Here is a 14,809-nt window from a genome sequence, read left to right as displayed (position 1 = left end):
TTAAAGACGGCAGACAAAGAAAATGTAACGAGTTCATAGCGTTGTTGCAAGACAATTGATTTCATATTGGTGCACAACAGTCAACTGACTGCCAATATTCTATTATTATTTTTTTTAACTCTTAATGAACCTTCCCTTCTCCTTTGACAACTCCTACAGACTAAGACATACAGGTTGATCTGGGATTGGGCGTGAGACGAAAACATGTGAAAAACATGGGACGTCACATGCGGCCAGGGAGATCCTGCTCGATACTATGGATCTCTCGTCATGGGTTGAATACCAGAAGTTGTGGCCTGAATCCTTTGATCCCACGGCTCCTAACAGTCAGGCCTTCTGATGACCCACCCAAAACTAAGACATTGGTATTGACATTAAATTACATTTCAAATCATCTCAAACAGGAAGTTGTATATAATAGTATTGAAAATAAGAGAAAGAAATGCTGCTCCTTACTCATTTGACTAGGAATTGTTTATTAAAGGTGAGAAAACAAAACAGCAACATCCAATCACTTAATTGCTTAAAACCTATATACACATTATAAATACGTATCACTACATACAACCATTGTTCCTAGTCCTACATGGAGCTGTTACTTATTGTTTGGGGCCAGGCAGAGAGAGGATACTGAATGTGCATCCCACATTTTTACATGTACATTTTTATCATTTAGCAGGCGCTCTTATCCAGATCGACTTAGGGTTAAGTACCTTGCTCAAGGGCACATCGATACATTTTTCACCTAGCCAGCTTGGGGGTTTCGAACCAGAGACCTTCCGTTAACTGGCCCGACACTCTAAAAAGCTAGGCTACCTTCCAACTCAGTACAGATATCATGAATATATGGAGGTGGAACATGGCAGCCCAAATGGCACCCTATTCCCTTTATAGTGCATTACTTTTTACCAGAGCCCATGTAGCGCATAGGAAACAAGGTGTCTTTTGGGACACAGATTTACACCTCTACAGAGTCACGCCTCTACAGATTCATGATGACTGTACTGAAGCTTCTGACTGTAGTTGGACTGAGGCAGATTAGCTCCAAATATTTATCAAATATTTATCAGAGGGGTCTAGAGAACGTTACAGACCTGAAACTGAAACTCAAGAAACAGACAAAACAGCCCATGGTCATTCCGAGTCGTGCAGTAAAAACCGCTCTGATACTCTGTGCACACAGTGTTCTCTGGATTATAAGGCCTTCTTTAACAGTTCTGAATTAGAGCGAAACAGATCCTCATCAACAATTGGTTCCCATGAGAGAAGAGAAGAGGGAGCGGGAAAAAAGGTCATCTGGAGTTTCAGTCTGATGCAGAAAATACCTCTCTCGCCTCAAACAGGACCACAAGCTTTTAGCTTAAAGTCTAATTTCTTTGTAGTATTATTCTCATGCGAGTATCATCATCCAGTCTTGAGGATACCCCTTAATTTGAAGCTCCTTTACCACTAAATCAAGATTAGCGAAATATGTTGGTCAGAACAGGTCTAGAACAGAACATGTCAGGGTCTTCCAGACTCAAATGGTCTGACGCGAGCTTACCGGGTGTGTGTGTGTGTGTGTGTGGTGGCCGACTGTGTGAATGTGGTCTCTATCCTTGGTCTGCGCTAGCTGCTCTCACGAGTGTCCGGCTGCTGCTGTTGGGGGACGGAGATAGAGGGAGGCATCATTTGGGTCTGGGTGGGGGACATCATTATGGAGTGCGAGGGGGGCATAATGATCTGGCTCAGCCCGCTGCAGACTGGCGCTTCCAGCACCACTGGCTCCTCACAAACACGCTCCACCTTCACCACCGCTGTCACCCCTCCTCCTATGCCCATGCTTCTGCCCAAACTTCCAACTACGCCCCCACTCAAGATGGACGACTTGCGGGTGCAGTCGATGCAGATGTAGTCCTCCTCCTCGGCCATCTCGCAGGTCACACCCACACACACCTGGTGGAACCACTCGTCACAGCCGCCGTCGCACTGAACCCAATCCACCTGACAGAGGGAAGAGAGACAAACATACAGGCGATCACACATTCTGCTAAAATCAGGATATAATATCATCAGCTAGTGGTCAGAAAAGACCATTGCCCTTCAGATTCACAAGCATTATACTTGTAGAGTGTTTCTGTTTTTTAAAGGAATATAGCATTATGTACATGATGTATAATAAGCATGATATTTATGTTGCATTTTATTATGGTGCATTTAAGCCTAATCCAATCCAGTCCCCCTTAAAGTTCTGTAAAGCTGGAGGATATCACCATGCCTCTGATGTGTTCTGAGAGCACATGGATGGGTAGGACTGGGAGGGTGGTTAGGCTAGTCATTGACTTAGTGTCTAATTTACAGTCACTTCCAACAGCACAAAGCTTGTCCTGTTAATACGTTATGTGTAACTCTCTTTAAGGTGTTCCAGTGCTGTTATCAGCTGTTGATATTCAATTGTTCCATGATGCTCACTTCCAAAGATGTTTGCTTCACAGTGTCAAATATTAACTCGGCATACTTAGCGCTGCATCATAGTCAGCAAACAGAAATCCAAAGTGAGACATTCAGTTTTCGATCTGAAGAGCTAATATCATTAAACCCCCTAAAGGAAAGTATTCAAACCTCCCACTACTGTTTGTAAAGGTGATTGTGACATACTAAGAGAGGCGATTGCTGTGGAACAGTTAAAAATGAAACATCTTAAAACATCTTAACTGTCCAGTGATTTATTTGTGAAAACAGTTAGTGTGTCCCAACATTATGGGTGAATTGTAGATCTTAATTTAAGAAATGATACAAACTAATTGAAAACATTATATTAATAAAAATGACAACATGTCTAAGAATAGGAGCTACTCCTTAGTAAAGACACTAAGAAGTAGATCCTAATTCCCTTGACTGAATTTGACATTTTGCCGACGCATCTCTACTTGTACTTGGGTCAAAAACGGACTTGTGTTTGATAGGACACGCCCTCTCGCAGGCCACACACTGAACCCATCTCAGGCTCTCACTGACCTCTGTTGCACCCTGCTAACCAATAAACCCTCACACCTATCAATCATCTATGGAAATCACCTGTCAGAACGATTCTGAGTCGCTACATCCTCTCTCAACTGAGCCCCTCTCCCCTGGTCCAAAAATTGCTCCTTAGGCTATATTCAAGGTCTGACAGAAGATGCACTGCCCTCAGCTGGCAAAAGTAAGGTCTCAGTCAGTCAGTCTGGATGAGACATTTGAAAACCAGGGCAGAAGTCAATCCCTAGGCTGAGGTTGTACTCATAGACACAATAATAGCCCCACCTAGGTGTTCTGACCATTTTCCTTACACCCCTCCAGTTATTTTGAAATGTGCATCAAGTAGTGTATATTGGAGATAAGGGTTGCTACACACACACACTATAGCTGTGTATATGCTTCTTGTGTCGCTCTCACCTTGTCCTTGCAGGGTCTCATACAGTTCTTGGATGCACAGACAGCGTTCTCATCATTGGAGTCCTCAGCTCCGGACCAYTCGTATTTRGACGGTATATCCAGGATCTTCTTCTCTTTCCTRTTCTCCAGRCCKTCCCTGACAGCCTCAGKCTTGARCACAGCTTTKTCCTTCCTCTTCCTCTCCTTCTCCTCTTTAGCRAGGCGCTTGGCCAGCTGTTTCAGTTCACGGTTCTTATCCGGGTTCAGCTTCAGCTTRTTCTTCTTGGGTTTCCCCAGCGGGTCRAAGAGGCTCCGTTTCGGATCCTTTGAGGACTTGGGGGACCGCATCATGTCTCCGACCCCAGAGACAGCTGCCATGAGAAGCTGGTGCTCCGCCCTCTCCAACTTCCTCTTCCTCTTCTTCTCAGAGTCCTTCATCTTGATCTTCACCGGTTTCTCAAACTGAGAATCCTCATGCTGGGAAGGGAAGACAGGAAAGAGGGATGGACAAAATTGCTCAATCAATAATCTCTACTGAAAGTGCTTTTAAGTCCATTAAGTAGACTTAATCAGGATCCAGGGAACGAGCCTTCGTATCACACATGTTCAGCTCAGATTCTAACATGTGTTTTCAGCCAGTGACTGTTTTCTTTACTGGAGCTGCCCTCTTGGCCAGATCTACCTTGACCTCAATGGCTCAACCTTGTTAAATAAAATAGCATGCACTGAACAAAAATATAAAACACAACATGCAACAATTTCAAAAATTTTACTGAGTTACAGTTCATATAAGGAAATCAGTCAATTGAAATAAATTCATTAGGCCCTAATCTATGGATTTCACATGTCTGGGAATACAGATATGCGTGTTGGTCACAGATACTTAAAACAATAGGTAGGGGGGTGGATCATAAAACCAGTCAGTGTCTGGTGTGACCATTTGCCTCATGCAGCGTGACACATCTTCGCATAGTGTTGATCAGGCTGTTGATTGTGGCTTGTGGAATGTTGTCCCACTCCTCTGCAACGACTGTGCAAAGTTGCTGGACATAGTCGGGAACTGGAACACGCAGTTGTACACATCGACCCAGAGCATTCCAAACGTGCTCAATGGGTGACATGTCTGGTGAGTATGCAGGCCATGGAAGAACAGACATTTTCAACTTCTAGGATTTTTGTGCAAATCCTTGTGACATGGGGCCGCGCATTGTTATGGTGGCGGATGAACGGCATGCCAATGGGCTTTAAGGATCTCGTTATGGTATCTCTGTTCATTCAAATTGACATTGATAAAATGCAATTGCGTTCATTGTCCGTATGCCTGCCTATAACATATCCCCATAGCCACCATGGGGCACTCTGTTCACAACGTTGACTAAAGCAAACCGCTCGCCAACACAACTTCATTCATGCTGTCTGCCATCTGCCCGGTACAGTTGAAACCGGGATTCATCAGTGAAGAGCACATTTCTCCAGCATGCCAGTGGCCATCGAAGGTGAGGATTTGCCCACTGAAGTCGGTTATGACGCCAAACTGGAGTCAGGACGACAAGCACGAAGATGAGCTTCCCTGAGAGAGTTTCTGACAGTTTGTGCAGAAATTATTTGGTTGTGCGGTTGTGGTAAAGAAATTAACATTCAATTCTCTGGCAACAGCTCTGGTGGACAGTCCTGCAGACAGCATGGCAATTGCACGCTCCCTCAACTTTAGACATCTGTGGCATTGTGTTGTGTGCCAAAACGGTACATTATAGAGTGGCCTTTTATTGTCCCCAGCACTAGGTGCACCTGTGTAATGATCATGCTTTTTATATCAGCTTCTTGATATGTCATACCTGTCACTTCACATGTTGCGTTTATATTTTTGTTCTGTATAAAAATAAGTGTATAAACCAGTGCTTCTCCTACCTCCATGACCTGTAGGAACCTCTCCTCAGAGGGAGGGTGTGTGGCCTCCAGGATCCTCCAGATGTGCTGGGTCTCATCCAGGGACACCTCTAGCAGGTCCCCCACCATCATCAGCTCCTCCAGCTGGGCCTTGGCCGGGGGGGACAGATCGAGCACAGGGGGCTCGAGAGAGCGGGGCACCAGGGGTGTCTTCCTGGGCTGCTTCCTGGGGGTGCTCTGATCTGGAGGGTAGAGGGTGAGAAGGAGTCATCAATCAACCAATGAAACACACCCCTTCAATATCTACAACATTTACATGTAGAGTTTAAGGTTAAGTACCTTGAGATGATCATTTCTAAATAAAGGTCCCAAAGACAATACACATAAGGAAACAATACTCCAGAACAAAATTAATGGATGACACATTTATAAGTTACTACTTTATTTTTGGGGCTCCGGAGTGGCGCAGCGGTCTAAGGTACTGCATCTCAATGCTAGAGGCGTCACTACAAACACTATGGTTCGAATCCAGGCTGTATCACAAGCGGCTGTGAGTCCCATAGGGTGGCGCACAATTGGCCCAGCGTCGTCCGGGTTTGGCCGGTGTAGGCCGTCATTGTAAATAGGAATCTGTTCTTTAAAAAAAACTAGGCAAGTCAGATGACAGATTTGCGTAGCCATGTCTTACTCTGAGGGCAGGACTTGGAGGCAGAGGAGTAGGCGTGTTCAGCACAGAAAGAGGGTGTGGTGGGCCACATGTGACTGACTACTTCCTCCGACTTGACAGGGATCTCCTCATCACAAAACAGGTACGGCTTCACCTCACCTGGGTCCTGACACACACACATACACACACAGAGCACGAGAGAAAGAGAGCGCAAGAAAACGGGGCAAGTGAGGACACAATGCTAGAAAAGCAGGATTTGCTAAGTGCGGTGTCTTGCTTGAGACAAATTGAATAGTAATGTTTTACTGGCTTCGTTACCACTCCGTCTAAAATATTGCCTATAGAAAACTAGCATATACAGTAGTATATGGTTTCATTTTAATTGATTCAACAGGTATTTTTGATATTTTTAAAAACTCTTGACGTTTGAGAAAACTCTCCATAGGCCACAGCACAGTACCTTCATGTCGTAGCCATATGTTTCCCTGATGTCCTCGTCTGAGTCTGTCTCCTCGTCATCGTAGTCGACAGACTGGCGTGGCGACGCTGCCCTGCTGAACCCTGCCTGCTGGAACGTCTGGATGTGACCCTACGTAGAGAACAGATCTCACAGTCATTCTGTTACTTCTCAGCAGTAGTAATATCACTACTGTCATGAAGTTGCCTGTATATGAACCCCCCATAAATACCTTTACCCCTTTTCTCTCCACTCTACAGAATGGACTCTTGGAAAGCCCTTCTGTTACCATAGAGAAAGTATGGTAACATCAAAAGGTTGGGGAATGGAACAATAATTCCCTTTCTCAACCAGTTGAAAGTGTTCATTGGTACTTAATTCTTATGGCTTAAATCCCGTTAACGGGATCGATATGACAACAGTCAGTGAAAGTGCAGGGCGCCAAATTCAAACAACAGAAATCTCATAATTAAAATTCCTCAAACATACAAGTATTTTACACCATTTTAAAAATAAACTTGTTGTTAATCCCACCAGTGTCCGATTTCAAAAAGGCTTTACGACGAAAGCACACCAAACGATTATGTTAGATCAGTAAGTTACCTAGTCACAGAAAAACACAGCCATTTTTCCAGCCAAAGAGAGGTGTCACAAAAAGCAGAAATAGAGATAAAATTAATCACTAACCTTTGATGATCTTCATCAGATGGCACTCATAGGACTTCATGTTACACAATACATGTATGTTTTGTTCAATAAAGTTCATATTTATATCCAAAAATCTCAGTGTACATTGGCGCGTTATGTTTTGCCTCCAAAACATCCGGTGATTTTGCAGAGAGCCACATCAATTTACAGAAATACTCATCATAAATGTTGATGAAAATACAAGTGTTATACATGGAARTTTAGATKKACTTCRCCTTAATGCAACCSCTGTSTCAGATTTCAAAAAAYCTTTACSGAAAAAGCACACCATYCAATAATCWGAGTACGGCYCTCAGACACAAAAACAAGCCATACAGATATCCGCCATGTTGTGGAGTCAACAGAAGTCAGAAATAGCATTATAAATATTCACTTACCTTTGATGATCTTCATCAGAATGCACTCCCAGGAATCCCAGTTCCACAATAAATGTTTGTTTTGTTCGATAACGTCCATAGTTTATCTCCAAATACCTCCTTTTTGTTTGCGCCTTTACTTCACAAACCCAAATTCATTAGGCGCAGGCCAGACGAAAAGTCAAAAGGTTCCATTACAGTTCGTAGAAACATGTCAAACGATGTATAGAATCAATCTTTAGTATGTTTTTAACATAAATCTTCAATAATGTTTCAACCGGAGATTTCCTTTGTTTTTAGAAATGCAATGGAACGCAGCTACCTCTCACGGGAGCGTGCCTGAATGAGCTCATGGCACTCTGGCAGACCTCTTACTCAATCAGCTTTCATTCTCCCCCACTTCACAGTAGAAGCCTCAAACAAGGTTCTAAAGACTGTTGACATCTAGTGGAAGCCTTAGGATGTGCAATCGGACCAAATTTACACTGTATCTTGGATAGGCAAAGACTTGAAAAACTACAAACCTCAGATTTCCCACTTCCTGTTGGATTTTTTCTCAGGTTTTTGCCTGCCATATGAGTTATGTTATACTCACAGACATCATTCAAACAGTCTAAGAAACGTCAGAGTGTTTTCTATCCAAATCTACTAATAATATGCATATCTTAGCTTCTGGGCCTAAGTAGCAAGCAGTTTACTCTGGGCACCTTATTCATCCAAGCTACTCAATACTGCCCCCAAGCCATAAGAGGTTAAAGAATATGATGTCAGATAAGTTGTTGTCTGGGACATTATTACTGATGATAGGATGACAAATTGTATATCTTGGAAAGTCTACACATTCCAGTTATCAGATGCACATGAAATTGTTGTGAAATTCAAATGTTTAAATATTAAACTATTTATGAAAAGCTGAAATGTAATTTTAGCTTCTAAATGAGAGAATTGTTTTCATAAGTAAACTTATGCTCACTCAGTGGCCACGCCCAAGTGAACAGACATTGGTTGAGAACTATGAAAAACGCCCTTCTCTCCCCCAGTACAAAAGCCTGTTGACGGAAGTCAACGTTAGTTCCACAAATGGTAGGACTGCTGTTCTAGCGTTTAAAAGGGAGAACTTCAACGTGGAGGTGACGATCACCACGCTGGAATGGTGAATTTTGACTAGACCAGCCAGAATACAGCACAAGCTGATTATGGCAACTTTGAACTATTATTCACTAAAGAAGAAGTGATACCTACTAGACGTTGAATTATCAGCTGCAGCTGTAAACGTACGTGGCCTAGGAAAGGACAGACAATCTCCTAAGAACAACAGGGAACTTTACGTATCCGCTCTACAACACTACGACCAGAAAGATTCTTCAAAAGGACAATGGTGATCTCTGCTGGGAAAACCAGTCTTCAATCTTCAACCCATTTATCGAAGTGCAGCTCAGAGTAAATATATATCTTGCATTTTCCTTTTCCGAAAGGGCGGTTATTAGAATGCATAATATTCTGTATTTACGGTAGCATAGCGTCTCAAGGTCCGATAGAGACCCAATCCCTTTGTCCCTCAGTCTTCCCGCTCTTTCATTCAAACCCAACCCCCTTCCTTTGTGTAACCAGCCGTCACATCGGGTTAACCCACTAGGGGCTTTTCATGACATGATTTGTAATCGATGTATGATCTATCCTGTGTATATATATATATATATATATATATATATATATATATATATATATATATGTGATTCTGTGTGATTTAGGTATTTAGTAAATAAATAATGCCAATTTGTGTATTGCTGATTCAACTAGGGTTCATGCAGATAACCAAGTACTTACGACAATCAGAATGAGACCGATCGAGGTGACGATTAATAATTGACTGCTATTGATATAAAAGATCTTCAGATCTTTAAGAGAGTGGATTCAGGAGATAACCGCTCTATTTAACTTAATGCTTCCGTGGTGCCACAGGTTATTAATGGTTTAATTGTTGCATGGTTTAATTCAATCACGTAATCAATTAAACGTTAGGTAATCGATTTGATAAAATAGCATGTCATAATTTAATCATAGTCAGAGACACGACACTACCGTGGAACCAATCTTTCTGTTTTTCACTCTCTAATGCACTGAACAAACGAGGAGGAAAAGAAGGAGGACATGAAAAAAAAAACACTTCCGTCTGTTCATCTCTTGACTTACCTTATCCCTAAGCATCTTGTTTAGAGGAATAACTGATCATGAGATCCATATAGAGAGTTAACTTCTTATGTCTGGGGGCAGTATTGAGTAGCTTGGATGAATAAGGTGCCCAGAGTAAACTGCCTGCTACTCAGGCCCAGGAGCTAAGATATGAATATTATTAGTAGATTTGGATAGAAAACACTCTGAAAGTTCTAAAACTGTTTGAATGTCTGTGAGTATAACAAAACTCATATGGCAGGCAAAAACATGAGAAAAAATCCAACCAGGAAGTGGGAAATTTGAGGTTTGTAGGTTTTCAAGTCTTTGCCTGTCCAATATACAGAGTATATGGGGTCATATTGCACTTCCTAAGGCTTCCACTAGATGTCAACAGTCTTTAGAACCTTGTTTCAGGCTTCTACTGTGAAGGGGGAGAGAATAAGAGCTGATTGACTAAGAAGTCTGGCAGAATGCCATAAGCTCAGTCAGGCATGCGCCCGTGAGAGGTAGCTGCGTTCCTTTTCCTTTCTAAAGACAAAGGAATTCTCTGGTTGAAACATTATTGAAGATTTATGTTAAAAACATCCTAAAGATTGATTCTATACATCGTTTGACATGTTTCTACGAACTGTAATGGAACCTTTTGACTTTTCGTCAGGAGGTATTTGGAGATAAATTATGGACTTTATCGAACAAAACAAACATTTATTGTGGAACTGGGATTCCTGGGAGTGCATTCTGATGAAGATCATCAAAGGTAAGTGAATATTTATAATGCTATTTCTGACTTCTGTTGACTTCACAACATGGCGGGTATCTGTATGGCTTGTTTTGGTCTCTGAGCGCTGTACTCAGATTATTGCATGGTGTGCTTTTTCCGTAAAGCTTTTTTGAAATCTGACACAGCGGTTGCATTAAGGAGAAGTTTATCTATAATTCCATGCTTAACACTTTTATATTTCATCAATGTTTATTATGAGTATTTCTGTAAATTGATGTGACTCTCCGCAAAATCACAGGATGTTTTGGAAGCAAAACATTACTGAACATAACGCGGCAATGTAAACTGAGATTTTTGGATATAAATATGAACTTTATCGAACAAAACATACATGTATTGTGTAACATGAAGTCCTATGAGTGTCATCTGATGAAGATCAAAGGTTAGTGATTCATTTTATCTCTTTCTGCTTTTTGTGACTCCTCTCTTTGGCTGAAAAAATGGCTGTGTTTTTCTGTGACTAGGTGCTGACCTAACATAATCGCATGGTATGCTTTTGTCGTAAAGCCTTTTTGAAATCGGACACTGTGGTGGGATTAACAACAAGTTAATTTTTTAAATGGTGTAAAATACTTGTATGTTTGAGGAATTTTAATTATGAGATTTCTGTTTGAATTTGGCGCCCTGCACTTTCACTGGCTGTTGTCATATCGATCCCGTTAACTTCTTACGGCTGAAATCCCGTTAACAGACAACTTTTTACACTGGACGCCATGTTAGCGTCTCCAAACTCACTATACATGGCTCTGAGTACCATACGGCACCATTAATCTCTTACCTGCAGGTCAGGGTTTGCGGCAGCCTTCTGCAGCTCAGCGTTGATAATCTTTTCGGTCTTCTCCCGGGCAGCCTGTTCTACCATCCGCTGACTGAGCACCGACAGCTTGGCCAGGGCCGAGGACAGCTCGTCTGTAGCCAGGGCCTGCCTGGCGCGGTCCTGCAAGTAGAGAGGATTTAGATGAATCAATTCCATTAATGAACAGAGATAAGAGTTGAAATAAACAAGATTTAGTTTGATTCAGAATGTGTGGCTTTTCACCCTTTCACATACACTTCTTACTATGTTTTGCAGGTAAAACTCCTACCAAACTTTGATTAAATCAATCCTAGCAACCATAAAATAATTGATTCTGAAAACAGGTGTTGAACTCATCCCTACCTGCCAGCCCATGGCCCTCTCTGTCAGGCACTGTAGGGCCTCCCCCTCAGGCAGACGCACCGGCAGCTTCTGGAGGGACACCAGGAGGGACAGGATGGTCTCCAGACGCGGGCGACGTGAGCGCTGGCACAACGGGCACAGGAACTTTGCCTCCTTGCTGTTGCTCTGCCAACCGGCTGTGCCCATGGGCTTCTTCTGAGAGCCTGTTTTCGGTAACGGCACGCAGGCTCCGTGGAACCAGTCCTTGCACAGTTCACACTGCAACATAAACCCGCTGGCGGTCTTACGACACAGACAGAACTTCACCTCCTCGATACGGTCAGACATGGCCATCTTAGCCAGGTTGGCAGCTCGGAGGGAGTGGATGGCCTCAACCTCTTTCTGCTCCTTGGATTTGAATGCCGCTACAACGGTGGCCGGGTCGCAGGCGTCTTCGTAACTCTCGTCCAGGTCACTGAGACCCTCCAGGTCCAGACCTCCTCTCTCCTTCTCAAGGAGCTCCTTGACTCGTTTGCGTTTGCCCTTGCTGTTGCCGTAGATACCAATATCCACACGCGGACTAAGGACCTAAGAGAGACAACACAAGAATAGAGATTAGCAAAGACGCTATCTAACTACCAGTCCTATGATAATATTGGTCCTATTCCCAACTACCTACAGTATAGACAGATGGAATTCACAACAATTTGTGAATGGTGATTCACCAACTTCTGCATCATTCTACATAGCTTAAGCAAATATCTCATATTGCACTCTAGGGTCAGCATAGTCTGAAAAGGGCTGCTTGGTTGGGGAAAAAATATTTCAAACCACCATCTCAGCAACATACTCATCCATGCCTTCTCAGTGCCTAGGTACAGCCAAACCCAGGGTATTACGACTTACCTGTAGCAGGGTGTAGGTGGAGTTCTTCTTGAGGAAGGTGCGTGCGGTCCTCTCCCTCCAGGCACGGGCCGAGGCCACCTGGGATTCGACCTGGGGCAGGGGGTCCAGCCGGACGGGGATGGAGCGACCCCTCGCCAGCAGGCTCTCCAGCTGCTCCAGGTATGCATAGTTACTGCCACTCTGGAGGGAGTGAAACACACAGGGGAAACATAGGGGGAAAATAATAATGTCAATACAAAAAAAGGTGATGCATCGTACAGTATCACCCTTCCCATTCATCATTCATGTTCTGATGATGTTGTTGATGGTATAACCATCATGTTGCAGTAAATAATATGGTTGTGTGGTCCTCCCAGTATGTCTTGGAAAAGCATTCATTACTGCAGAGTTTATTAGGCTACAGACTAAATAAGTTTTGATGAACTTCACAGGGTGGTGAAAGTGCACAGTGATGAGGAGCTTGTTGCTTCTTCCCAATAAATATTGAGGGTCTTAATTTTATGCTGGTGACATGATGATCGGTGCTTGGCTGTCAAATAAAAATGATCTTGCTCTTATCCATAATCTCATCATGAAGCCTACCCTCTGCTTTTTATCTGCGAGCTATTTACTCGAGCACAAGTGCCAAGACCAGATTGGGCACATTTGTTGTTTATCGCAGACTTTGTGGCAAAACCATCGACAGAGTTAAAAAATGGGATGGAAACACGTAGTACGTCTATTTTTTATTCAGTAAATGAAAAGTTATGTGCATTTTATTTGCACTACATCAAGCAGCACAGCTTTTAATTCACAAGAAGCCAGTTTGATGGAAGCCAGTCTGCTGGTAAAATGTACATATTTTTTGGTTTGAATATTCGCTTGAAAATGTAATTTTTTATTTCCAATTTCGTGATATCCAAATTGGCAGTTAGTGTCTTGTCCCATTGCTGCAACTCCCGTATGGACTCCCGTATGGACTCAACCGGCCTTTGCCGGACGTTAGTGCAGACGCTTCTACTAGCCCCGGCCTGCTAACTTTATTTGAACACCGTGTCTCCCGCTTGCTAGCGTAGTAACGACAACCTAGCGGCTTCCCTGTTTCATCTATTGCTGTTCACTGGACACTATGATCACTTGGCTACACAGCTGATGCCTGCTGGACTGTTTATTAATCACGGTACTCAATTTTTTGTATCTGTCAGCCCCAGCCTCGAACTCAGGAACCTGTGTGTAGTTAACTTCTTCGGGGTAGGGGGCAGCATTTTCACTTTTGGATAAATAGCATGCCCAAATTCAACTGCCTGCTACTCATCCCCAGAATATAAGATATGCATATTATTGGTAGATTTGGATAGAAAACACTCTGACGTTTCTAAAACTGTTTGAATCATGTCTGTGAGAATAACAGAACTTATGTAGCAGGCAAAACCCCGAGGACAAACCATTCAGAATGTTTTTTTTTTGTTGAGGTCACTGTCTTTTCAATGATTTTTCATTGGGACACCAGATTTCTAAGGGACTTGTTTGCAGTTCCTACCGCTTCCACTGGATGTCACCAGTCTTTGGAAATTGGTTGAGGTTTTTCCTTTGTGTAATGAAGAAGTACGGCCATCTTAAATGAGTCACTTGAAGTAAATTGTTTGAGAGAGGCACATTACCAGAAAAGTTGCGTCAGTTTGTTTTCTTTTTGTGTTGAACACAGATCATCCCGTCTTCAATTTGATCGATTATTAGCGTTTAAAAATACCTAACGTTGTATTACAAAAGTAGTTTGAAATGTTTTGGTAAAGTTTACATGTAACTTTTGAGATATTTTGTAGTGACGTTGCGCAAGTTTTTCTGGATGAAACGCGCCAAATAAATTGACATTTGGATATATATTGACGGAATTAATCGAACAAAAGAACCATTTGTGATGTTTATGGAACATATTGGAGTGCCAACAAAAGAAGTTCGTCAAAGGTAAGGCATGAATTATATTTTTATTTCTGCGTTTTGTGTCGTGCCTGCAGTGTTGAAATATGCTACTCTTTGTTTACTGTTGTGCTATCATCAGATAATAGCATCTTATGCTTTCGCCGAAAAACCTTTTTGAAATCTGACATGTTGGCTGGATTCACAACGAGTGTAGCTTTAATTTGGTATCTTACATGTGTGATTTAATGAAAGTTTGATTTTTATATCATTTTATTTGAATATGGCGCTCTGTATTTTCCCTGGCTATTGGCCAGGTGGGACAATTGCGACCTACCCCAGAGAGGTTAACTGACTCTCTGCACATTCATCGCCATTTTACCTGTTGTCTTAGCGTAATAGCTGTTGTTGTCTTACCCATTTTCTTAGCTAGCTCTCCCAATCA

The 14,809-nt window shown here is 42.6% G+C and overlaps 1 protein-coding gene across 4 annotated transcripts in view; it reads right to left on the bottom strand.

The window, feature by feature from the left end:
• Nucleotides 1–1,204: 1,204 nt before the first annotated feature.
• The window catches only part of LOC111951446 (lysine-specific demethylase 5A), a 52,322-nt gene continuing 38,717 nt past the window's right edge, over nt 1,205–14,809 (bottom strand). For all 4 annotated transcript variants that reach the window (XM_023969531.2, XM_023969549.2, XM_023969541.2 and 1 more), the window contains exons 22-29: nt 12,469–12,648; nt 11,584–12,150; nt 11,203–11,361; nt 6,408–6,536; nt 5,969–6,113; nt 5,302–5,522; nt 3,415–3,870; nt 1,205–1,983 (exon numbers count right to left, since the gene is read on the bottom strand). In XM_023969531.2, the coding sequence (XP_023825299.1) occupies nt 1,609–1,983; nt 3,415–3,870; nt 5,302–5,522; nt 5,969–6,113; nt 6,408–6,536; nt 11,203–11,361; nt 11,584–12,150; nt 12,469–12,648 (2,232 nt within the window). In that variant the 3' untranslated portion in view covers nt 1,205–1,608. The remainder of the gene's footprint in view (nt 1,984–3,414; nt 3,871–5,301; nt 5,523–5,968; nt 6,114–6,407; nt 6,537–11,202; nt 11,362–11,583; nt 12,151–12,468; nt 12,649–14,809) is intronic.

Source organism: Salvelinus sp. IW2-2015, linkage group LG3 (genome assembly GCF_002910315.2).
Source record: "Salvelinus sp. IW2-2015 linkage group LG3, ASM291031v2, whole genome shotgun sequence".
Taxonomy (NCBI): Eukaryota; Metazoa; Chordata; class Actinopteri; order Salmoniformes; family Salmonidae; genus Salvelinus; species Salvelinus sp. IW2-2015.
Note: the sequence above shows the minus strand (reverse complement) of the source record. Positions and strands in the feature narration are given on the sequence as shown.